The 24,331-nt window shown below is 47.0% G+C and overlaps 2 protein-coding genes across 2 annotated transcripts in view; one reads left to right on the forward strand and one right to left on the reverse strand.

Moving 5' to 3' along the window:
- SMYD1 (SET and MYND domain containing 1) overlaps positions 1-17,111 on the forward strand; it is a 30,743-nt gene extending 13,632 nt beyond the window's left edge. Inside the window, exons 5-13 of the mRNA XM_068943731.1 lie at positions 529-705; positions 994-1,207; positions 2,951-3,081; positions 5,030-5,068; positions 8,232-8,421; positions 12,014-12,106; positions 12,914-13,077; positions 14,679-14,847; positions 16,388-17,111. Of these exons, the coding sequence (XP_068799832.1) occupies positions 529-705; positions 994-1,207; positions 2,951-3,081; positions 5,030-5,068; positions 8,232-8,421; positions 12,014-12,106; positions 12,914-13,077; positions 14,679-14,847; positions 16,388-16,546 (1,336 nt within the window). The 3' untranslated portion in view covers positions 16,547-17,111. The remainder of the gene's footprint in view (positions 1-528; positions 706-993; positions 1,208-2,950; positions 3,082-5,029; positions 5,069-8,231; positions 8,422-12,013; positions 12,107-12,913; positions 13,078-14,678; positions 14,848-16,387) is intronic.
- A 1,988-nt stretch (positions 17,112-19,099) lies between these two features.
- Positions 19,100-24,280, reverse strand: FABP1 (fatty acid binding protein 1). The gene is made up of 4 exons (XM_009686083.2): positions 24,086-24,280; positions 22,837-23,009; positions 20,851-20,943; positions 19,100-20,327 (listed from the first exon to the last, which is right to left on the reverse strand). The coding sequence occupies exons 1-4, from the start codon at positions 24,150-24,152 to the stop codon at positions 20,277-20,279; spliced, it is 384 nt and encodes a 127-aa protein (XP_009684378.1). The 5' UTR covers positions 24,153-24,280; the 3' UTR covers positions 19,100-20,276.
- Positions 24,281-24,331: the final 51 nt, after the last annotated feature.

The raw sequence follows: 24,331 nt of genomic DNA on the forward strand, positions 1-24,331 counted from the left end.
CCAAACTCAGAGGCTTTGTGGGAGGGTAAAGCACTCAATCTGGCTCTTTGCCTTCACATTTTTCTTCATGTTCAGCTAAGCAATAGACTCATTAAGCATCTGCTTTCTGCTCAGCAAACGGGTGGCTGATACTTCAACAAGGACCAGACAGAAAACAAAAACAAACTGAAAATCCTATTAACAATGGTGATGCTGAGAAGAAGCAGATGAGCTGCAGACAAGAGGGTTGAGAACAGGGGAGTGTTTTATTGCTTCCCCGCTTTACACAACATATCTGTCTCTTCAGCATAGCCAAAGAGAAAAACAACAGCACTAGGAAAACACACAACGATTAAGCTAGGGCTTTGCATGGCACATTTCCTCTTCCTCCCAAAAACACAGGAGAGGTCCCATCCTCACTAGGTGTGAGGAGCTCAGGGGCTGTAAGCCAGCAGTACCTTTGTTCAGGGGAGCTGGCAACTTGCTGGGGTGCTGGGCTCTGCAGCCCTTCTCTGAGGTACAAGCTAATGGGTCCTTCTGTCCTTCCAGCCTGACTCATATCATCTGTCACACCTGCTTCAAACGGCAGGAAAGACTCCACCGCTGCGGCCAGTGCAAGTTCGCCTATTACTGCGACCGGACCTGCCAGAGAGCGGCCTGGCTGGACCACAAGAACGAGTGCTCTGCGATCAAGAGACATGGCAAGGTGCCCACCGAAAACATCAGGTGAGCTGCAGCCCCAAGGGACTGCTCCATAAGCCTGTCTTTCTGACTCATGAGCTGGCCTGAAAATGGTGGGAGAAGACAGGACTTCTCCCCAAAGGCTGGGAAATAAGACCTGGTTGGCCTAACTGGGACAGGGACACCTGGATGTGAGCTGGGTTGGGGAAGGCCAGCAGCATCCCTGGCCTCACAGGCTGGGATGAATTTCGATGGCCCTTCTGCTGAGTTGAGGTGTGCCTGGCCTGGACTATCAGAGCGTGGCATTGATGTGTTGGGGTCTTTCCTGGCCAGGCTGGCAGCCCGTATCATGTGGAAGATGGAGAGGGAAGGCAGTGGACTGGCAGAGGGCTGCCTGGTCTCCATTGACGACCTGCAGAACCATGTGGACAACTTTGGTGAGGAGGAGAAGAAGGAGCTGCACACCGATGTGGAGAGTTTTCTTGAGTTTTGGCCGCCGCAGAGCCAGCAGTTTGGCATGCAGTACATCTCCCACATATTTGGAGTGGTAGGTCTGCGGGGCTGGAGAGCAAAGCAAGGGCTATTTTTAAAGCTGCAGGCTATGCCTGCTTCACAGAGAAAGTCTCAGACCAACCCGATCCTAGATGTATGCTGTTTCTCGGGCCAGGATGCCTGAGTTTCTCCTCCCCTCTTGTCTTGAAGATGCTGTAGCAGCAGGGACAGCCAGGTCAGACAGGTACTGTGGGTGGTTTGAATACTGCCGTGTTCCCCACTTGCCTCAATCCTGCATTTCCATGTGGGAAACCGAGACTCAGCAAGGTCAAAGTTTTAAACATTTCTAGCTGTCTAAACATGTGGGCAAAAGGCTTTCCCAACTGTAGGCACTACATTCACATCACAAGTCCTGTTGGGCATCTCTTTGCACCTGGAAGAACTAAGAACATCTGTTTAAATGTATTTTTAGTAAATATACTTAAAATACAGTACGTATTTTTGAATATAGCAGTATTAGTATATGCATTAGTATACATTTATTCTATTTTGTGTTCATTATATTATTGCACTATATATGCCAGTTATATATAGTTATATATGTTCTTTATAGATATATGCATACATACCTATATATGAAAGCACAATAGATAAAATGCAGTAAATATATTTTATAATACCCATTTCTGATTTGACTGTAAATTTTTATTCTCGGCATAGCAGAAAGGAAACTCCCCTGAGACCACTTATGGCTGAGTTTCTCTGCCTGGCTCTAGTATAAATCGGTGTATCCAGGGGTGCACTAACTCCTCGGCTAGCAACACTGCCCAGAGGACCAGTGCGAGCTGAGATGAGATATGCTCCGCTCGTGCCTCTACAGCGGCCAACGTGGCACAGAATTAGCTTTGCCAGCCCAAACACTGGGCGTGCAGCTTCCCGCTGGGAGGATTCAGAGCATCCCTCTGTACTGACCTGGCAGAGAAACTCCAGCCCAGTGGGTCAGGGAGACTGATATGCTAGTGAGCAGGGTAGCCTGCCCTTGTAGAGTTCAGGAAGTATGGACGGAGCAGAGACTCAGTTAAGAATGGAAATAAAGCAGTTAAAAGGAATAAAACAATTAGCAGCCAAGTGAGTTATTTCATTTGCTGTGTCTTATCACGTTTTCCCTTTGCAAATGCTTCCGTTGTGTATACTTGTGAGTAAAAACTATTCCCTGAATGATTTACGTATGATAATAATAGCTCCTACCAAACTGTAGTAATTGGTTCTTATAAGTTCTGTGGGCCAGCCAGCAGATGTGTGTCCAGGCTGAATGAAGCCCTCGTGGTTCACTGCTGACACCGATATCTGTTTTTACAAGTGTGAACTTTGCTTTCTGCAGCTACTCTGCTTAAGTTGCTTCACATTCATTTTCCTGTGACCTTTTTCTGAATTATTTGCAGAAAGCGATCATGAGAAATGCCATGCATGGGTTTAAGTCAAATTTATCTTAAACATCCAGGATGAATATTAGCAGCGAATATGCTGCAGTGTTTACTCACCTCTGCTCTGAGCTGGTCCATCTGCTTGAGTCCTGCATCACTTCTCTTCTGAGGTTTTGTCCCAACTAAAGATGTTAGTTCTACACTTCCATGCTGTAATAACCTTATAGACACTTCTCTCTAAAGTTTGGAGGTGGGATGCTATGGATGTACCTCTCCTAGAGAATCACTGGCAGTTGAGAAATCTTGATGCCACAACGTAGCTGAATTATTTTTTTCTCTTTTAATGCTTGCTCCTGCTTATGTTTTGGGACTAGATCAACTGTAATGGCTTTACCCTCAGTGACCAAAGAGGACTGCAGGCTGTTGGTGTGGGTATCTTCCCCAATCTCTGCCAGGTCAACCACGATTGCTGGCCCAACTGCACTGTCATCTTCAACAACGGCAAGTGAGTGGATTTTTTTTTTCTTCCTCTTTTAGCTCAGAAATAAAAAATCTGAATTTTATTTCTAAAGAGGAGCTCTTTTCTCTCGTGGTTGTTGTTTTAAAAATTATGTTCTGACGTACTAAACAAATACATAGAACTTATCAGTAGGATTCGGCCCAAGATCCAGTGAACTCGCAAAGAGTTTTTCCCTTGTTTCTGTGAGTTTTGATATTCAGTCTCCACATAAATGGATAAATTGGCAATTAGCTAATTAAGGTCACACCCCTATATTGAGGCTTTTTTTAATGAGTTGTAAAGGAATGGTTATGGTTAATGAGATACTATAGATTGTATGGCGAGTCCACAGTCCAAGAGTTTCTCATTACTGAAGCTTGCAATCAGTTATGTATCACTATCTGCTGATGTGTTTATAACCATCCCTAACAAAAATCCTCATCTTTGTGAGAGTGTACAATCTCTATTAATCACTGATTAACTCTTTAGCGATGGGATCTTAATGGCGATTGTGACTGATGTTTGCAAAACATAGTCAGGTACAAATACAGGATACCCATGTGCATTGCCCATTCTCACCCAAGCCGCATAAGGAAACATCCATGGGACAACCGTGAGACAGCTGTGAGAGGCACAATGGGAAGTGCAGGGACGTTTCTGCAGAGCTGGGAGTGGAGGCTGCCGCTCTCTGTGCGTTTGCTTGGGGCAGCCCAGCAGGAGGATGCTCTGCCCTTCGGAGCTTCCTTCCAGGTCAGATGGGGTATAATAAACTGCTGCTCTCCCAGGAAGTTGCATCGTGTGCAAGATGATGACAGGGGGAAATTGCTTGCCTAAAGTCTGCACAGCCACAGTGTTTCCTCCGAATTTCCCACGTAGTCTGAAGATTTCATATAGTCCTATGTTTACCAAACCTTAATGCTGAGCTTAGGATAACCCCAGAGCCCCCCCCCCCCCCCCCTTTCTTTAACTAACGCGTTGCTTGTGCACTCGAATTCTTACTGCCGGTTTTATCTGATAAATAAAGTGTTTGTCACACAGCTGGGGAGTGAGCAAAGAGAGAAAAAAATTGCATTAGGATGGTTACCTTTGTGGGACACAGGGCCTGATCGAAAGTCGGCTGGAGTCTGTGCTCTGATATCCAATTGCCCCAGATCAAATCCATACTGGGAGGACTGGGAGAGCCTCTCAAACCAGCATAGGAAGTGGAGGAGGTAATTAACAGTGAGAGCAAGCCTGAAGTCTGAGTTTCTGGGTGGTAAGTAGAGGAATTACATTTTATTTGCCCAGCAGCCTGTTGAAGCTCCCGTGTGCTTCCTTTGACTGACTTTAAACCTTGACCGTCTGGTTATGTTGTGCAATTGGCCAGGTAAAGGATGAAGCTTTCTTGTCTTTTTGTGAAAAGCTGGTGGAAAAGCCTAGCTGCTCTTGCCAGCAGGACTGTCTCTGTTCCCTTTGGTGGGAATGGGGCCTCTCTCTGTGCTCAAGGCAGAGCGCTGGCTTTGAGGACCTCCTGAACTCATCACACCGAGCACGGTTGCTAATAGCTCTGTCTAACCTCTGTTTCAAGTTATGTTTTAGTGAGCATGGCTGTACTGATGTCAGTGGAGATATTTCTGGTCCGTGCAGGAGAATTAGCCCCATTGGCGCCTGCAAAACGTCGGAAGAGGGTTTTGCTCGTCCGCTGGTCGAAAGCACTCCCCAAGGTGTGGTGCCAGGACGACTCTCTCCCAAATGCGCCGCGGCCCAGCACCAGGCAGCTCGCTTACAGCAGCTGGATAGTGGAAGTGGGAGCTCTTTATGCCATTGGGCTGCAGCGAGAGCTGGGTCAGGCACCGGGAGCCCTGTACCCCATGCCGGGGCCGTGTCCCTGTGCCCGATGCCAGGCACCCAGACTCCAGTTTCTTCCATTGTACTTGTTCCTGTGTAAACTGCAGATGTTTGTTTTGTCTTTCAGTCATGAGGCTGTAAGATCAATGTTCCACACACAGATGAGGTGGGTCGGTGTTGTAAGCATCCTCCTTCCCCTTGGCCTCTACCCCTCATGCCCCATGTTAATAAAAAGGCCGCAAGCAGCACCGAGGGACCCTGACGGAGTCCCCTGTTTGCGGAGAGTTTCACTTTCCCTGTTTTCTGAACTTCTGTTCATCCTCTGTGCAAAGCCCCACTAAACCCAAACCTCACTTAACTCTGCATTTTGTAGTACATTAAAAACGTGATGGTGATACTCACTGTGAGTGGCTCCCCCACTGCCAGTTCCCTCCCTGCCTTTTCCCCCTTGCTTCCTGCTTTTCGAGATTTCCCTTCTCCACTCCTCATTTCTCCTCCCCTGACTACGGCAAGAGCATGAAAGTCAGAACAAGGTCTCGCTAATCTTGTATAGCCCAAAATAAAACCTTGCGTATTACGAGATGAGAAATGACTGCGTTACTGACATACTAAATAGTCCTTGTTTCTTCCGTAACCAGTAGTGCCCTTTGAGTGCGTTGGCTACAACAGCAATGCCATAAGATGCAGATTTCATCCATTTTTATCATAATAGCTGTTTAATGGTTTGCCTTTTAATGATGCCACTGTTACCTGATCCAAACATTTCTCTCCTGTTAAGGAATTCACTAAAACGTGTGTGGAAAAAAAGAAAAACTCTCTGCTTAGCTCACTGCACTTGGTGTATTATAGTCGATCCAGTTAAAGGGACACTGTTGTCTTAAAACTCCAGTTTCAAACAAACAGGCTCACATAAGAGGTGAAATACTTCTAAAGCGCTTTTCTCCACCATTGACGTTTACTCCATGCATTACAGAGAGGACTGTAAAAAAGGGCAAGTGAGTTTTACTTCTGACTGGAGTTGCTATTTCCGGGTAATTTCGGTTCCGAGCTATCAGGCCCTCGCTGCGCCTCTACCTGCGTCTTTGCAGGTCGCTGGTACTTGGGGTATAGAGCGGGGAAAGGGAGCGTGGGACAAGAGCGGCAGCGGGGAAGGAGGGTTATAAAACCCTACTCCAGCCACTCTCAGCTGACAGTGTCCCTTTAACTGCAGTGTTTGAAATATGCCATGTGTGTCCAGGCTTGTCTAAAACGCTATCGACCTCCTTGATGCAAGGGATGGCTGCTTAAAATACATCTACTGTGCTTAGGCTATCAGGGGCATCATAAAGGTCAAAGGCTTGATTCGGCTTCTCTGCATGACTCACTTTAACAAAGATCCCATTAAGTGTGAAAAGGAATGTTTAGATATGAAAACCTTTACCTCAGAAATTGCTCTTTTTGTATGCACTGTGTCCTTGGAGTAGCTAGCAGCTGGTTGCACCTTTCTCTGGCTGGCTGGCATTTTCTCATAGGCGTGACGGAACTGTTAGCTGCCCTTTACATGGATGGCGTGTTTAGTTATGAATTTAGTAGGAAGTATGCTGTTGATGTGACCTAACGCCAAGAGAAGGTCAAGATTGGCCTCAAAAGTAGCTTACGCAGCTGCCCTGGCGTGGCTGAAAGATTCAGCGTTACGCCCTTGGCGTTCAGAGTTTCCTGATGCGAATTACAATCCCTTTGTGGAAATACAATCAGGCAGTGCCCCCCTGCAACAGACGTGTTTTTAATGCCTCTGGCTCTGCCTTTGGTGAGACCTTCATTGGGCTGGTTCCACCAAAAGCACAGTCCCACCTTGAAGGGAGCCAGCCGTCCTCCTGAGGTCTGTCCTGCAGCGCACACCTCTAACGTGCCTTGAATTCAGCAGAAGGAGGATCAAGCCACTCGTGGGGGAAGGTCTTGGAGCAACTCGCCATTGTCATGCCCCCACCTTCCTGCAGCTCTGCTCTGCCCGCTGCTCCCTTCGGCCATGCGGTTTTTAGCCACCAGCTTTGCCGCAGCGCTCAGGGCAGTGAGCTCCCTATACTGGACAGCCTTTTCCAAAAAATACCCAGACCTGATCTGAAGGATATCTCCTGGCTTCACGGATGAGCCTTAGAGAGAGGCACACTGCATGTGGCGAGGGGGTCACAAGACTGACGTACCACGTGGTAGTGCAAAGATAGAGTGGGAGATCAAACCACGGGATGGGCTTCCTTTTGATAACCCGTAAGTATGCCTAACTGCAGAAATACATTTAACCAACCTAACTGGTCTGAGCAGACAGCCCAAGGTCACTAGTCTCAAACATAGTGAATTATTTCTAGCAACAGGTAGAGCCACTAGTAGGTGGGGGGAGTAGGTGGATCGTAGTATGCATGACGAAATTACCGCCTTGCAATTGCTATTCGATGGGGCTTTTTTCCACTTTGGCTAAATTCTCCAGCCAATTGTGCCCCCTTGATTGCCAGAGGACCCAGAGTAACTGAGAGAGAGATTTAGCCTGCTAAAGTGAAACAGCGAGGGAATTATTTTGAGTGTCCACATTATTTAAGAGCCTTTTCAGGGAAAGGCATGAGAGAGAGGCAGGTGCAAAGATCTGGCTTTCAACAGGTCTGTCTTCATTTCAAGTGTTTGCCGTGAATTTTGGTACAGTTACAGAGACTGGCAATTTCCTTATGTCAATAGCCATCCGGTCAAAAGGGCTGTATACAAAACAGGCCTTTCACACAGGATTGTTTCCAAGCCTTTGTGTCGATACGTGAAAAGGCATCTCTTATCTGGCAGCCCAGAGGGAATATCTCCAAACTTTTCAGAGTGAAAATGATACCGAAAGCGGCCTGGGCTTGGGATCTGGGAGTTTTGCCAGGGATGTGCGAATAGTGTGCAAGCAGTACTTTAAAAAGATCCAAAGTCTAAACTCAGCATTTTGTAATGCTGCTTGTGTGTTTCTCATCTCAGGATTTTCTTCTGGCAAATCCCCTGCAACGTAAGAGAAGTTTATGTCTAGATTGAGCCCCCATCCAGATAAAGTAATCTCGCCGCAATCTGTTTATAGTTCAGGCTCTTTTCACTTTCTAGTATATCCTCTGCTAAGGACTGGCAGAGGGGCAGGAGAAACATCGTGACCCTTTTAGTTATGTATTTAGTTAGCTGAATGGCTGTGCATCTATACACTGGCCTCCCTGGAGAGCTAAAGCGGTGTGCTAGGGCAAGGGCTGAGGCAGTTAGCAGGACTGGCCCCAGTGGCTGTAACGGCTAGGGCCCTGCACTTTTGCTTTTCTAAGCCCACATCTCTTCTTTTTTGCAAGCAGGATTGAGCTGCGGGCACTGAGCAAGATTTCTCCCGGGGACGAGCTGACCGTTTCCTATGTGGATTTCCTCAACGTGAGCGAGGAGCGGAGGAAGCAGCTGAAGAAGCAGTATTATTTCGATTGCACATGTGAGCACTGCAAGAAACAGATCAAGGATGACCTGATGCTGGCTGTGAAAGGGGAAAACAAGGTATGGTCCTGCCTCAGCAGCTATGCCCAAACCCAAAGGCAGCTGCGCACTGCTAGCTGAAGGTGGCTCTCAGTTTGGTTAACGGAAAATACAGTAAGAGACAACAAAGTCATGTCCCTGCAAGAGAGCGCAGCTGTAGTTCCTCAGCCCAGTGACGCTCTGAGTAGCAATAGAGCTGGATTTTGGCAAAAGTACAACACAACTGAAGACTGGATAGCGCCAATGTGAAAAAGGAGAATAGAACTAAAACTTAACTGAACACAATATGAATTTGAACACCATGCGGGGTCGGTTTAATCCCTGCTATGCCACATATTAAATGCAGTAACTGCACAGTTTTTCATTTAAAAAGCCCTCCAAAGTTGCCTCTAACTCTCTTGTGACAAAACTAACCAAATGCATTTCCCCAAGCTTATAAAAACTCCCGGTAAACCTAGCAGTCCATGAATAGGCAGAATGCTGAAATATTGGAAAATGGGGTTTAGAGCTGAGCAGAATGCTGGCATTTAAATTGGGCTTTTTGTGAGGAAATGAATGGGAACCCAAGTCCTGAACAATAATACAGAAAATATATTACAGATAATTCATAGTGACAGGATGAACCAGCGCTGCTGAAGCTTTACAATTTGTAAATCATGTACCATCACAATGGCTCTGTGAGGCTGAGAAGTTCAAACTTCCAGTCTATCTTTGCAAAGGCCTGTCATAGCAAAATTGTGTTATCGCTTGACATTTCTCTGTGCATGGCTGCTTTGGACCGACTTACTGTGAAGAATAACATGTTGGACCATTCATTTTTTAGTGATTTGGGTTTGTCTTGGAGGTCTGACAAGCCGTTGATTGAGAGGTGTCTTGCTTTCAACCTCAGGATGTGTTTCTTGACCAGCAGTTCCAGTTTATGAGCATTTTAGTAGCACTTGCCAATTTCTTTTTGGTTGCTCTGCCAAAGGATGTAACGGCTTTTTGTAGTAGTTGCTGCTTTCCTCTGTGGCAATGTTAGTGTAGGGGTTTTTTACTCTTGCAAGCTTTACGACACCTATAAGAGAAGGATTTTAATATATAAGCGTCAGACAGTACAGCTCGGGGCTGATGTGAGGCAGAAGCAAACCTGCCATCATGGATGTGGTATGTGGGATGAGCCCTGCGGGCAGCAGAGGCACAGTGAGCTCTGTCCCAGCTCTAGGAGCTAGGACAAGATCCTCCAGCCTCCAGCTCAGCGCAGTTACAGGAGAGCCGAGCCCAGTCCTGCGTTCATACAGGTGGCAGTCAGGAAAAGCTGCGTCTTGCCTTGTAAGCTCTGTGCTTGCCTGTTGCCAAAAGTAAAACCTTTTCTGGAGCAAAGGTTTGGCAAAACAGACTCTAACTGTCAGAGAGCTCCCATTTGTAGTAGGATAGGGGGCTGGAAGAGACCTCCTGGCTTGCTGGATCTGGCTTCCCTGCTATTGCAGACGACTCTGTTCTATAATCCCATTGCTACATTTATCAAGGTCCATTTTAAAACTAATCCCGACTACTGAAACTCCCCACTTTTATTGCCAAGTTGCCCCAGACTTCAGTCCTCTGATGTAAAAGCATTTTCATCTGACTTTCTGTATAAGTATTTTCAAACACCTCCTGCAGCGGACTGCATAAATCCTCTAGAAGTCTCAGCTCTCATTCAATACTGGCTACTAAGCCTTGTCTGGGCGGCGAGCTGCACCGTCCCCTCTCTGCGAGCATGCAGTAGAGGGGCTCTGCAGCGTGCAGCAGGAGCACGTGCGCTGTCGGGGTAAGTGTTCTCCACAATCCTAAGTGCTCGCACAGAAAACTCGCCCTTGCAACTATGCAAGGTGCATGATTTCAGCTATTAAAAATACTCTCCATCTGCAGACAATAAGTATCCAGAGTGACCTCACCCGCAGAGCACGTCTGCTTGCTGCCTGCTGTATCACATTCTCCGAATTCAAGCTCCCTTGCCCGACAGCGGCAGCACTCACAGCTGTGCGGAAAAAGTGCTATGAATATATATATGCAAGAGTGACAGCTTACATCCTCAACAGCCGCTCTGGCCTCCAGTCCCTTGCCCCTTCCAAATAGTAGCAAAGCTCTCATTGTTTATAATGGCAACAGGATTAGGGGCCTCATGAAAGCCAGAGAGTTTTTTATTTGACAAAGCTGCTGTGAGTGGTGTTTAGTGTGCCTATTCTGGGAGTCTTTACTCAGACAACATAACAGTATAATTTGCACTGACGTTAACATTGCCTTTGAATGTGCTCTGCACACTAGGACATCATGAATGCTGCTCAAATTGCTGCTTAAATCTGATTACCTAAATAGCTTCAGTCTAATAATATGTAATAATAAAGTGTAACACAAATATAACACATGCATACAGGTCCATAAATCCATGCGGAAATGTAGCTCTGAAAAACTATTGTTGTTCCTTCTAGCTTGAACTTTCAAGAACCTTTCCCAACTAGCTAAATCTCACAGATTCCTCAAAAATCTCGTTGACCAGATGTGAGAAAAAGACAATAGGGTGGTTCTGCTGTCCCAAATCCAAATCTTTGCGTCCTTCATTGCAGTGGAGGTTACCTGCCTTAGATCCGTACCTTGAGGTCCTGCCTGGTTGCTGGGCACGAGCCCGTGAAATGACTCTCTCCTGTCCCCAGACTGGGCTTTTCCTGCGAGCTCTCAGTCCTGGAGGCAGGCGATTGTGGACTGATTTCAGATTTCCCATTTGCAGAAAGGAAGCTGTCAGTGGTCATGACAACTAGAGTACTTCCCTAATGTGAATTTTAAAGGCTCAGAAAAGCAGAAAATATACGATGATGGTGGGTATGCCAGTTTTATATTTCAGCATTAAATGGACGGAGTGGAGGCAGCTAATTAGGACCTGATTAGTGTTTTATCAGGCCTACTTGTATGTGCATCATGTCTTCCCAAATACACGATGAAACCCTAACTTCTGTGAGGGGTATGGCAAAATACTTTTCATTCTGGACGCAGCTGAAATCAGAGGTCAACCATCTTGTGATGTGAAGGCCTCATGGCAGCACTGCTTAGAGTGGGTAAAAATCAGTACATGTAATCTTTTCTGCCCTTATTCCACTAGTCTCTCATTCAGGAGCCTCAGTTCCCTCAAGCATCGTGCACCCTGAGCACCTCAGATGCACTGGCCAGTGGCTGTTCCCCTTCTCCTGCCTTCACAGTCCCTTTGGTGTCTCCTGAGAGCTCCCAAATGCCGGGCTCAATGACGACACTTTTCCAGGGAGGAAGTGAAGGGAAGAGTCAAGAAACCAAGTTATATATGCCAGCGGTTCATAGCCATTAGCTTGAAAAGTGAGCCCAGTGATGTTCTAGCTGAAGTGAGAGGGAATTTTGCCTCTGGGTTTGGTAGCAGGACCATTTGTACCTAAACTTAGTGTGAGGGCTGGAGTGGCTGAGAAACATCAGGTTATACTTCCAATGGTACTAAGGTAGTGATGGGGAAACATCATACTGAGCTGATCTGGGTTCCCAGACTGATGGCCAGGTATCCCTTTAACTGGGGCATTTTGGCATGCCATGGGTAGTACATTTTCCTCACCAGTTTTCCTGATGTTGTCCCCAGCCCTCTGCAGAGACAGTGAAGGAGGTTATCCAGTTCTCCAAGGATACGCTGGAGAAGATCAACAAGGCCCGCTTGGAGGGAGTTTACCATGAAGTGAGTCTCTGGGCTTTTGCTTTCTCCCCCTGCGTGCATGCTGATGGGGAATGAAACAGGGCCGGCTACCCGCTTTGTCAGCTGTGCTCCTGGGCTGCCTGCAGCATGACCACACACTTCAAACATAAACGTGAAACCAAGGGCCTCCCAAGTGAAAAACATGAGTTACAAGGCAAGCTTAAAAGTTGGTCCTGCCAGGTCCTCCTGTCCTCATCTCTTTTCCTAGAGTTGTTTCACTCTATGTGAACTATATCAATATTCACTGATGCAGGGACCAGCTCTCTAATGTCCTGACTAGCAGGTTATAGAGTCATTTCTTCCTTTCTCCCTCTTTTTCTGACCCAGGGAATATTTAATTGCTCTGTTCAGAGTCTAACAGCTTCAGGAAAACACTCCAGGCTGAGCAACAGCCTAAAGGTTTGAAATTACTTTGGGAAATGGCTGAAGCCTCCCAGAGTGGAGGAAGAGGAGGCTGGGTGAATGGTGTTGGAGTGTAAGTTCCTTAGCACCCAGTCTTTGATAAACGCAAGCTGCTGGCATCTTTTCTGTCCTGGGTCCTAAGCACTGAACTAAAGGCCTCACTTCTTCCTTAGCAGTTTTATGAATGTAATCCTGGGAAAGGATGAATTTGAGCCCCAGTCATTTTTGTAGACTGATGTTTTGTGACAAAGAAAAGCATTTTCTAACTTCCTCAGCCTTTTCAAGGGCTGACTCAGCTTCCAGTACTGGTATGGACCGTGCAACTACAGGGCTTTGGTGTGGCAGCTTCTGACCTTCTCTTCCTCTCCCCGCTTCCCCCGGACCTAGGTTGTGAGGCTGTGCCGTGAGTGCCTGAAGAAACAGGAGCCTGTGCTGGGGGAAACGAACCTCTACCTCCTGAGGATCCTCAGCATTGCCTCAGAGGTGCTCTCCTACCTCCAGATGTTTGAGGAGGCAGCTGACTACGCCAAGAGGATGATCGACGGCTACCTGTATGGCTGTGCCTTATTTTTGGCAGTTCTCTGTGGTCCTGTAAAGTTAGTGTGTTACACAAAGAATTTAGGGCTGACTTTGATCTTACTTTTCAGGAATTAGTCTATTCCCACAGGGCAGCGGTGTCGGCATTCAGACTGGGACCAGATTGTATCACCAGACAGAGAGGGACCCCTTCCTAAGCAAAGAAGAGTTCCCAAATAGCCTGATTTACTGAGCTGTAACGGGCAAGGAGTTTGTTACATCTTTCATTAGCCACTTGGTTTTGTTTCAGAACCGTCTCAGGGCTGCCCTGGTAACAAAACACAGAGCCTGGGTACAGGAAAGAGTGGCTGTCACTGCAGAACATGGTCTATTCCCCTGTGAACTGCAGGAAGGAGACGTTGCAGTGATAAAAGAAGCTGTCAGGTGGCTGCACTCCAGATACCCCTTCACTCTTGAATAATATCTGAATTTTTATCTTGGCTAATTAACATGCCTAAGTCCTGTGGCAAGTGCCCACTGAAAACGAAGAATTTTAAGCTCTGTGCACATAGGTCCAGGGCTTACCTCGCAGTACAAAAGACATACCTCATTATTATTGAGGTTTTACTGCAGGACTGATGAATATTAATTAGCAAAAGATTAAAAAATAAACAATCAATGAAAACCATAGAGAACAGAAGGCAGGAAAACCCATTTCATTTTCCCATTCATCCCCCTGCTGAAAGCAACTCATCCCCATTACTTGCCCTTTTGCTCCGTTCTGTCCCAAAAAGCTTGTGATATTTTGTTCTTTCCAGAGGGATGACAGAGTCTAGTAGGAACTTGCTTGGCCTGAGGGTCTGACAATCTGCTTTCAAGTCCCAGCCTGGGCGCTGATGTGTAGAACGACATGGAGGAAATTACTTCCCCTGCCTGTTCCTTGGTTTCTCAGTCTAAAATGGGGACCATGGTAATTCCTTTCCTTGCTTTATGACATGCCAGTGCAAAATGCTAAGTAAGGCCTTAACAGCAAGTTTGCGGGTAAATCCAAGCAGCTTCTAACTCTACCTGAACGTTTAAAGTTAGATGTATAGGCCTGGATTTGCCTTTCCCGCCTGGGTTGAAAGTTAAAAGAGGGATCTTGCAGTCCCTGCAGGGTGGGATATATCACCAGGGGATGGCATGAGTGTTTCTGGAGTTTCTGGAGCAACCTGTTTCTCTCCACACATTGAATGAGAAGCTGACAACTGTTGCATTCTCAGTTTAGGCATGCCAGTTCAGTGCCTGAAGTGAAATAGGTGAAGTCTGGGCCATAGGGTCAGATCTGGGTTTTGTGTGCCAAAATGAGGTGGAATCGCAGCACCTGGCTTTCTCTGACCCAGGTGTCCAGCTTTCACTGTTAGCGGGTTGTTCATCCTCAGGCCCTGTCACATCAGCTTGTATCTTCCTGTAACTCATGTCCTCGTGTAACTCATGCTTGCCCTTTTTAAGCAGAGCTGCGCAGTTCAGTGGCACTGAATGCACTAGGATCATCACTTCAGTAAACAGTCTGTTCTTCAGCAAACATGTCATGTCATTGACAAACAATCGGGAACTCAGACCTTCCCTGAACTAAAATTACACAATGTTTTTCCAGGAAAATATACCATCCCAACAATGCGCAGCTGGGGATGGCTGTGATGCGGGCGGGAGTGACCCACTGGCATGCTGGTCTCATTGAAGCTGGGCATGGCATGATCTGTAAAGCTTATGCCATTCTCCTGGTCACCCACGGACCTTCCCACCCAATTACCAAAGACCTGGAGGTAGGTTTCAGGATGTCCTGTGTTGTCTCTGCTGTCTGTCTGGGTAAGCTGTCTATAAAGGAGTTACATTCAAGCTGTAGAAACAATCCATCCATAAGAACTGAGAGACTGATCAACTAATAATTGCTTCTATCAGTACTGTTATATTTCGGGTTATATTTCGGTTTGCTGGGAAGTGCATGTTCCTTCCTATGGGAAATCTTCATCCCTGAAAAGTAGTTTTTAGCCTGCATCAGAACATATATTAAAAATGTTCAGTGAGGCCCTGAATCTTTTTTGAAACCACTATGCCCAGGGATAAAACTCCTGTTCTTCACACAGCCTGATTTCTTTGCTCTCAGATGTATGGAATTACAATTTGGCTATATGAAATTACAGAACGTGGGCCTGGTCCCAGCTTACCAACAGATCTTCGTTATCTTATATTGGCGACCATTATTCTTCCTTATTTACCACTCTGTAGTCCTTCTGTCCCTGACAGGCTTTATTGGTAATGAGTTGCAATGCATTTTTTCCTCAAGTGATTGATAAGATTTCCTAGCTTAGGAAAGAGCTGCAGATCGCTGTTGAATTATAGCTGATCAATTATGATACACCATTTACAACTACAGCTGGGGATCTATCATTTCTTTAGGCTTTAATTCCCCTCATGTGATTTGTTGGTTTTACAGCGTTCTCCTTTATTAGCAAAAATAATCACATGGTACCAAATGAAATCCTTAATTCCTGTTACAGCAGAGACATAGCCTTTATTAGTGCAATCTTACCTCATCAGAAAAATGAGTCTCTATTACCTAAAGGTGTCCTGTCTGTTGACTGTTTGCCTTATATGTATCAGAAGGTGAGACCGTGGTGTCTCCATTTCTACATTCCCTTTCTCACTTTCTTCAGGAGGAAAAGAGTGGAGTTACGACACATACTTATCTCTGTGCTCCTAAGCCAAGGGTCTAAGAAACTCTCAAATAAGTGTAAAAAGACTTCCTAAAACCCCTTCTGGGCCTATGCCACTGCTCCATGGTACAGCATAGGAATGACTCTGCTCACGATGAATCCTGGGATGCAAGGGGGTGCAATGGTGATGTGATCAAAGAGGGGCCGAGCATCCTTCTCCTCCTCCCCTACCTCCTCCCACATGACCCCCACCCTGATAATGGGTCCCACTATCGGTCAGACCTGTGATATGGATGGGAATGCACCCGCTTCCTGGCTGTGCACCATTTCACCTCTGGGTCCTTGCCTCTCCTGTGCCCCAGTTGGGTTTGGGAGCTTGAGGCTTCCCAGTAGTTTGCAGAGGAGCTGGACACGGGAAGGCCTGATGCCTTCTTCACCTCCGGAATACACTGGCGACGGGGTTTAAGAAAGTACCTGACTATCTGTGTCCAGTTTGGTCCTACTGGTGGAATACCTAGAACAAGGTGCATCACGGTCGTTATGTGGCCTAGGACATCACTGGTGGACAGTTGCCCTGTGTAGGCAGTGAGTTATTCACTTCCTATGAGATCCCCTGTGTCATAGGTCTTTAACCTACTTTATCCCCCAGGTCATGCGTGTCCAGACGGAGATGGAGCTGCGCATGTTCCAGCAGAATGAGTTCATGTATTACAAAATGAGGGAAGCTGCCCTCAAAAACCAAAAGATTCAGGTCATGCCAGAACCCACCAATGAGACCTCACCCAGCCTCTTCCACAAGAAGGAATAAAACTTGAGCTTGACACAAATTCGTGCCTGTGGGATAACATCACCTGTGGCAGCTCCAAACATTGGGAATGTGATATATGAATGTGATATATCCATAAAGATTTTTTCCGATGGCACCAGTCTGAGAACATGGACCTGCTGGGAGAGAGTCCTGAAAAATCTTCTGGGGTCTTAGAGCAGAAGAGCTTTGCAGAAGCAACATCTTTTTTCTACTATTAGCATTAAAAGTGAAAGTTAAAAAAATCTGTTATAATAATTTAAATTCTTCAAAGCTTATTTCTCTCCAGGCAAGTCCTGATCCTGAAGTCCTTGGTTAAATTTCTAATTGTTCTTTCCTAAGTGTTTTCTTCCATCACTTCCTTGTGAGGACGTCATTTCTTTCTAGTGACGTCTTTGGGTAGTTTACCAAGGGATAGTAGAGTGAGAAGCTGGGTCCAAAAAGAGACATATATAATTATGAACATTAGGTGCAAAGTGAGTAAGCCCTGCAGGATTTCATCCGCAGATGGTATTTTGTGTAAAGTGATATTTTTCTGATGAAAACCAATGAAAAATGATCCCTCAGCTGACACTGATGCAGTATTAAACTGCGGGCACTTTGCGGGTGACACAGAGACTAAATCAAGATCCAACCTCAGGATAAATTAATTAGGATGAATTACTTCAGGATAAGTTACCTTATTTAAAATTAGGAAAGGTCTACAATGCTGGCAGCAGATGGATGTGAGATGGGTCCATGCCAGAAGCCTGTTGCATTAGTGTGGGGCACTGACTGAGTGGATTGTTCTAACTGAATGACCAGTGTCCAAGTAGGAGCTGATCTGCCTTTACTCACCTGGAGGGTGGACTGAGTCAACTCATGCCTTTCAGCACATGTCTGCTTAGATATGCCCGATTTTGCACTGAGTTCAGCCTGGAGAACAGAAGACTGAGGGGGGATTTGATCAATGTATACAAATAACTAAAGGGAGGGTGCCAAGAGAATGGGGCTGGACTCTTCTCAGTGGTGCCTAGCAATAGGGCAAGAGGCAACAAGCATAAACTGGAACACAGGAAGTTCTGTCTGAATAGGAGGAAAAACCCTCTTTAGTGTGAGGGTGACTGAGCATTGGAACAGATTGCCCAGAGAGGTTGCGCAGTCTCCTTCCTTGGAAATATTCAGAAGCCATCTGGACATGATCCTAGGCAAAGTGCTGTAGGTGACCCTACTTGAGCAGGGGGGTTGGGCTAGATGATCTCCAGAGATCCCTTCCAACCTGAGTCATTCTGTGATTCTGTGAGGGGGGAAAAAAAGGATAGTAAATGGATTGGCTGCCAGTGGCCAGCCACCTAGACTTTTCCTAAGCTTATAAGCAATAGCTGAAACCCCAGGGAGAGAAGAGAGTCAAAGGAGGCTAGGACATGACCCAGTTTCATTATCTACAACAGACCAGCCAGAGAAATGGAGGAGTACCAACTTATATTAACTAGAGGGCAGGAAAAGCTGAGCCTTGCTTGCCAGGCTTCTTTGGGGACTGCTGTTGTGCTGTTGGTGGAAGGGAGGGAGACCTTTGCCCACTACTCCACCTAACCACAGCTCCTGCTCCTCGCCCAGCTCCAGTGTTGATATTCTGATAGAGCTGGACCTCTTTCATGCTGGTCAACCAGACTGGTTTCAACTGGATCCTGCTTTGCTACCACTGCGTTTGAGCCTTGAACATACACGACTGTTAAAGGTGAGCGCTGAGATGGGTTCTGCAACAGACATGATGGCGTGGTCTTTTGGGCGGCCCGTGGGCCAAGGGGTGGCAGAAGCAGAGCAGTTACGGGCATGTGCGCTGTGGATATGGGGACAGGTAATGTTTCCACCATATGTTTTTCACCAAATGGAAGAGGAACGGCAGTGTGCCATAAACTGAAGGTTTTAGCTTTACCTAGGCTCCTATGAGCACCAGTACGTCCTTTATCCTTATTGTAAAACATGCCGTGTTGCAGATATAACCACAAAACCACCCCCTTCTGCAGACAGTGGGTGCTTCCACCATGGCCGTGTTCTGATTTCATCCAGGGACTGCTGTGTTCTGTGAAATTCCATTAGCAGGTTATGTCACTGAAGAGTTCTGCTTCTTGGCTGGAGCCCTCCCCCCTCGCCCCCCACCCCCAAAAGATTAAAGCCTGGATTTTTAAATAAAAAAGGTGTTTACCACCTGCCCATCCATCTCAAAGTCCAACAGGTTTGCTCCAGACCTTCAGTGACAGCCAAGAGATGAAAAGTGGTCACTTATTCAAGAATCCTCTACCTGTTTCTCAACAGAAAAGCAAGAAAACAGAGCGAGGGCTTTTCTCATTGTCATTTCTCAGTGGTTTCGCTGACAGTGCTCCAGATCTAAGATGGTTTCGCGGGAGTCCAACATCTGCTCTTTAGATTCTGTTGAGCTAAGCCCTTTCATTTATTCATGAGTGCCTATCTGACATCCAGTCTGACAAACCCTAATGATTCAATTCCCAACAAGAGAATCACCTCTCTCTGCAGCATGAAAACCTTCCCTGAGGAGAGAGACGTGATGGGAGAAATGCGCATGAAGACAAATTGGTTCTTTAATAGGACACATTAGGTTGCAGAATGAGGTGGGGAGGCATTGGTATTGTTTTCCTAACATACTGTTCAGCTTTGAGAAGTTTGAGAATATCATCCCAACTAGATATATCACATCAGCCATAAATCCATTTCACAGTGAAGATTCCCAGTTAGCCTCCAAGCACATGGTTTGGAAGTGACTGCTACCAATAAAGAATTTCCTCTCCCCTGTGTGTCAGAAAACCCCATCTTCATCCAGCCTGCCAGAGAGCAATGCCCTGGGGGGTGCTAGTGAGAGCATCAGAGACAACTGTGTGGCTCCTGTGAGCAACCAATGCCATTCTTCTACCAGGAGAGAAAAACCTATATTTCACCCCAGAAGAAAGAGTTCAGTTCCAGTAACTCAATTTACCAGGCACAGCTTGGGCCAAAACACACACTTAACACCCAAGGCCTGTCCGGGGCCCTCTGGCTGGCGGGAAGGAATGGGGAGGAGGTGGCGATGGGGTGCCTGGAATTTGCAGGGCTGAGTTCTGTTGCTGTCTGGGCAGGGGTGTGAGGATGTGGAAGGCTGCCGGGATGCCCCAAATTCCCCCACACTCATCCCTACCCCAAGGTACCCTTGGACAGGGACAAATAGCCGCAGGGTTGCTGTCACGTCGCGGTCTCCAACCGTCCACCACCCTCAGCTGCCCTGTACCTTGACCCCATCAGTCAGCTTGCGGTCACATCGGGCCATATCTTTAATAAGACTGGCACTTCTCCCCCTGCCCTGGCAGGGCAGAGGGAGATGCACCAGGAGCTTGCAGGATGGCTTCTCCGTGGGGGCTGGTGCCTGCCCCAGGGCGGGCTGTCATGGTGCTCACAGCTCAAAGCACATCTGTACTGCCGGATAAATGACATGGAGGTCTCGTACTGGGGGCTGAGCCTGTGCCCTGGCCCTACTTCAGCTGCCGACGGAGGCACGGCCTCTGCTGAGCCCGTTGCTCAATTTCCACCAGCTGGGACTTAGATATATGTGAAAGAGAGGCGCCGTGGCCCAGGCAGCTCTTTACAACGCACTCGCTATAGCCACAATGAAGAGGCTGATGACAGTAATAAAAAGGTCTTTAGTATAAAATTGACTTTAGTGGGCACATTTTACACAGTAAAATGATAAGCATGCACAGGGTTTCTAGATTCTCTTGCTGATTCTCTTGTAGCTGAGATCTCCGAAGGTCAGCGTCTACAAAACAAATGCAAAGCATTAGCTTTTCGTTGTGCATGTCTGCAAACTCTCTGCGTGGAAAGGATCTGATGCTACAGATCAGAAGACAGGACTGGTCCCCAGTCTATCTATCTCCTACAAATGGAGTTATTAAAACTTTGGCTGTATTAATGAGTACCCCAAAGTAAGTAGGGATAATTTGACATCCGTTATCTGAGATCAGTCTGCCAACCTCTCTTATGTAGAAGCGTCATGCTCAGCCACAAGTCTGTACCTCAGGGTGAGAACGTGATCTCGTTATGTCAATGTTTTCTGGGGACTCAGAGAATACCTTGTGTATCAGACTACACAAAAAGTCTTCAGCGCCTGTCCGCCTGGTCAGCCTAGGTTTAGAGCCAGAGTGCTAGCGCATGCTAGTCTTTAACACTTCGCTGAGGTCCTCAGCATTACTCTAGGCTAGTGGTTGATGGCTCCATCAGGACCCCTGAATGCAGCTGTATACACTATTACTCATGCCACCACCCCTTTCTTCTATACTTACACTGGTGATGATGTCTCCGTTGAGTTCAGTGACAGATTTTAGCCCTTTCATGTTTGCCACCAGCCTATTGTCACCTTCCATATGCACAACAGCCTGGTAGAGAGGGGACGAGACAGACATTCATATTATTGCTAGACACCATTTTTAGTCCCTGCCCTTTGTCCTCCCCTGTCATTACTGAGCTGCCACCATGCCCTGTGCAGGCTGTTTGCAGGGTGCTGCTCCCCTGGTGATTTTGGCTTTCCAAAGGGGATGAGGAGAGAGGGTTGTGCTATTGGTGACAGTGCCATGGCAAGGGTATGGGTGTTTACTTTGGCCTTCTACTTCTTTTGCTGCTTTTCCTACCTCTGTCCCCTCTGAAATGGGACCCTCTCATGGCTCCTGCACCACGAGAGCTCCTGCACCATGCTGGAGCAGCCAGTCTTGGCATCACACACCACCAGTTTGGGGGAAGGCTCTTCACATCCAGCAATGCTCATGTTTTCGGGCAGCCCTGGGGCTCCTTGGGTCAGCATCTCACTTTCCACAAGAGGCTTCTTCAGCATCCAGAGCAAGAGGGCCTGCACACCTCGGCGTGCAGTGCTACAGAGCTGCCTGAGCTGGGTCTGGGGCTCAGATAGGTGTCACATGGCCTCCTCTCCACGGCCTGCCTATTGCATGCTGCTGCAGCACCCTCCTTCAGGAGGGGATAGGGGAACTGTGTGGCAATGGGGGGTCGGTACTAGTCTAAATCAAGCTGGGGGGCAAGATAATGAGCTTAAAGAAATACAGCCACGTCTGGAAAGTTCTCAGGGGGGATGGACACCTCCAGTGGGTCTTTGCCCAACAGGAGCTGCAGGTCTGCAAAGACTCCAGCCAGCACTGACAGCCCCAGGGCAACTATCACCTATTATTGAAATTACTCAAGTGAAAAATCCAGCAAAAAACATTTCTGTCCATCTGTCTGTCCAGCTATAAGGCATGTTCATCTGCCCTCTAATTGCTCATTTCTAAAAGGTAAAACACATATAATAGCTGGTCTTCCCTAGCTCATGTATTAGGGACTTCAGCGATGCTGAAAATCATGATATGGCTTCTGCAGCTCTCGGGGCCCGATTCACTGGGCCATTTCTTTGCTTTCAAAAGCCGCTGCAATATCATCTTCTCCCGAGGCAGAAGTGAGAGGCAGTATTCGCCAGTGGCACCGTCTTGACGTTTTATGAACCACTTTGCATAATTGTCTAGGAACTGGAGCTGACCCAATTTCTAGGGTGATAAATCCTCACCTTGCCAAATCATCTCACCCAGTGTAAACAGGAGCAGTGGAAAAGGCTACCAGACAAGATAAGAGCCTTTGGGACTTAAAAGGACAGATTTATTGTTTTATGGTTCGTTGGCTCTCTTTCTTACACTACTTTTAAGTCAACAAAATGAAGGTGAGAGGGTTGCTTTATGTTGCAATGGGATGGAAAATCAAACCTTTTTCACCTCAAATCTTTGAGAACTTTTGCAGTCACAGCCAGTGTTTTCCAAACTGGCTAATAAAATAGCTTTGGAAATGCAAGGCCATGTCTGCAGAGGTGCTGAGTGAGGAGTTTATTGTATAGTGTTTTGTAAAAGCTAATGAGGGAGGTAGAAACCTCAGAGTTTCAGGCTCCAAGTTTCTCAAGACGGTTGCTCTGAAACGGACCTGCTGTGTCTGAAAACATGCACCTAGAAGACTTGCTGAAGACCTGTGAGAACTAGAGCACTAGGTGTCACATCCACAGGCTTGGTTTCAGGGATCAGCCCCCCTTCCACTATATCAAATCACACATGCAAAGCAAACTGCAAGGGACAAAACCAGGCTGGGGAGTTACGCAGATCTCTGCCCACTGTCAGCTTTAGTACCTGTTGTCTGATCATTCAGTGTTTTCCCTTGGCCCAAGTGCAGGTGGAATGGCTGGAAAGGAAATTTGATGTGCCTGAGCACTCACAGCATGAGCAGACGGGGAGCTGCTCACTCACCTTGACCTTCTCTCCCCCCGGCATCTCCATCTCACTCTCCTCCCCGATGGTGAACTCGTTACTCAGCACTTTGCTGCCGGTGGTCACGGTGAACTTGAACTTTTTCCCATCCTGCACGATTTCTGAGATGCTCTTGATGTCCTTGCCCTTCTGAATCTGATCATCGGGGAGCCCTGGCCAGAAACAAGGGCCATTAGATGGACATTAGAGCCGTCAGTGCACAGATTACTGCTACCAGAGGAGGAAGCCAAATAAACACAGCAGGATTTGAAGGTCTGCAGGACCCCCAGTTAGGAGAGTTTCTACTCCAGCCTGGAAAAGCCTTGTCAGGACAACAGCTCCTTGGCAGCCACACAGCCCTGAATCTGCTAGGGCGGAAGCATAACAAATAATGTCATCCAGGACTTTGTGTGGAGGAGCTGGCTGGGAGCAGAACAGCTACCTCCCTTGGCCAAGCATCAAAGGGAAAGAAGAAACCCTGTTTTCCTCACTGAGTGAGGAGAGAGAAGCAAGAAGAGAAAACAGAATAAATCAAGGCAGAAGGAGGGATCCAGGTGTTTTTGTGATGAGATTCAGGGTCCCTCCGAACCAGGGGACTCAAGTCCTCTCCCAGGTCCTGAAGCTGATCTGACAGGTAGAGCTCCTCCAGCAGAAGTAGTGCAAACCCCTTCTGACTACCTGCAAGACCACGTTCCCTGGCATGGACGCTGGCAGAAATATAGCTGGCCATGTCCATCACCAGGTATCTAAATAAGCAGACTATTTTTCTGATAAATGGTGGAGTGTGGAGACTTGCCCCATTGCAGAGTGACAGCATGGGAGGTTTAGAGGCGGGTGGCTCACTCTCGTATTTCACAGCCTGATGGGACAGATGTGTGACTGCCCAAAGCCAGCCATGTCCTACTGGCTTGGCACGTGTTTGTGGCAGTCTGCTGCAATTGCAGATCTGGCCCATGGCTGCAGAGACTGCTGAGACCTTTTTCATGTACGCTGAAGAGTTTCGCCGACAGTCTCTCAACCTCCAGCCACCAGTGAGATGCTTTCTCTTCTGTATTTTGAGATCATATCTTCAGCACATTAAAAAAAAACCTTTAGTGTTGTAGGTTGACAGGCAGAAATATGAAGTGAGACGCGTTCTCAACCTATATCATCAACATATATGCACAATGAGATTATTCCAAATACCAGTGGAAGCTACATAGGCACAAGCAGCACATGACACATGTAGACACACAGATGAGACACTTACCAAGGGCTTTCATAAAAGGTTCAAAATTTTCATGGGACTGGAGTTCATACTTTCCAGTGAAGCTCATACTTTCCAGTGAAGGCTCTCTCTACTCCCAACACAAGAGAAAACGCCTTACTGGCAAGCAGAGCTTGGTTTTATAAGGACCTTTTGCTCTAAAAGTTGGTCAGAGGTGAGATGATGTAATTATTTTATGGCTATGTTCAAACATTAACATACAACTGGGCAATGGTCAGTGATAAATTG

Source organism: Struthio camelus, chromosome 4, assembly GCF_040807025.1.
Source record: "Struthio camelus isolate bStrCam1 chromosome 4, bStrCam1.hap1, whole genome shotgun sequence".
In the NCBI taxonomy this organism is placed as follows: domain Eukaryota; kingdom Metazoa; phylum Chordata; class Aves; order Struthioniformes; family Struthionidae; genus Struthio; species Struthio camelus.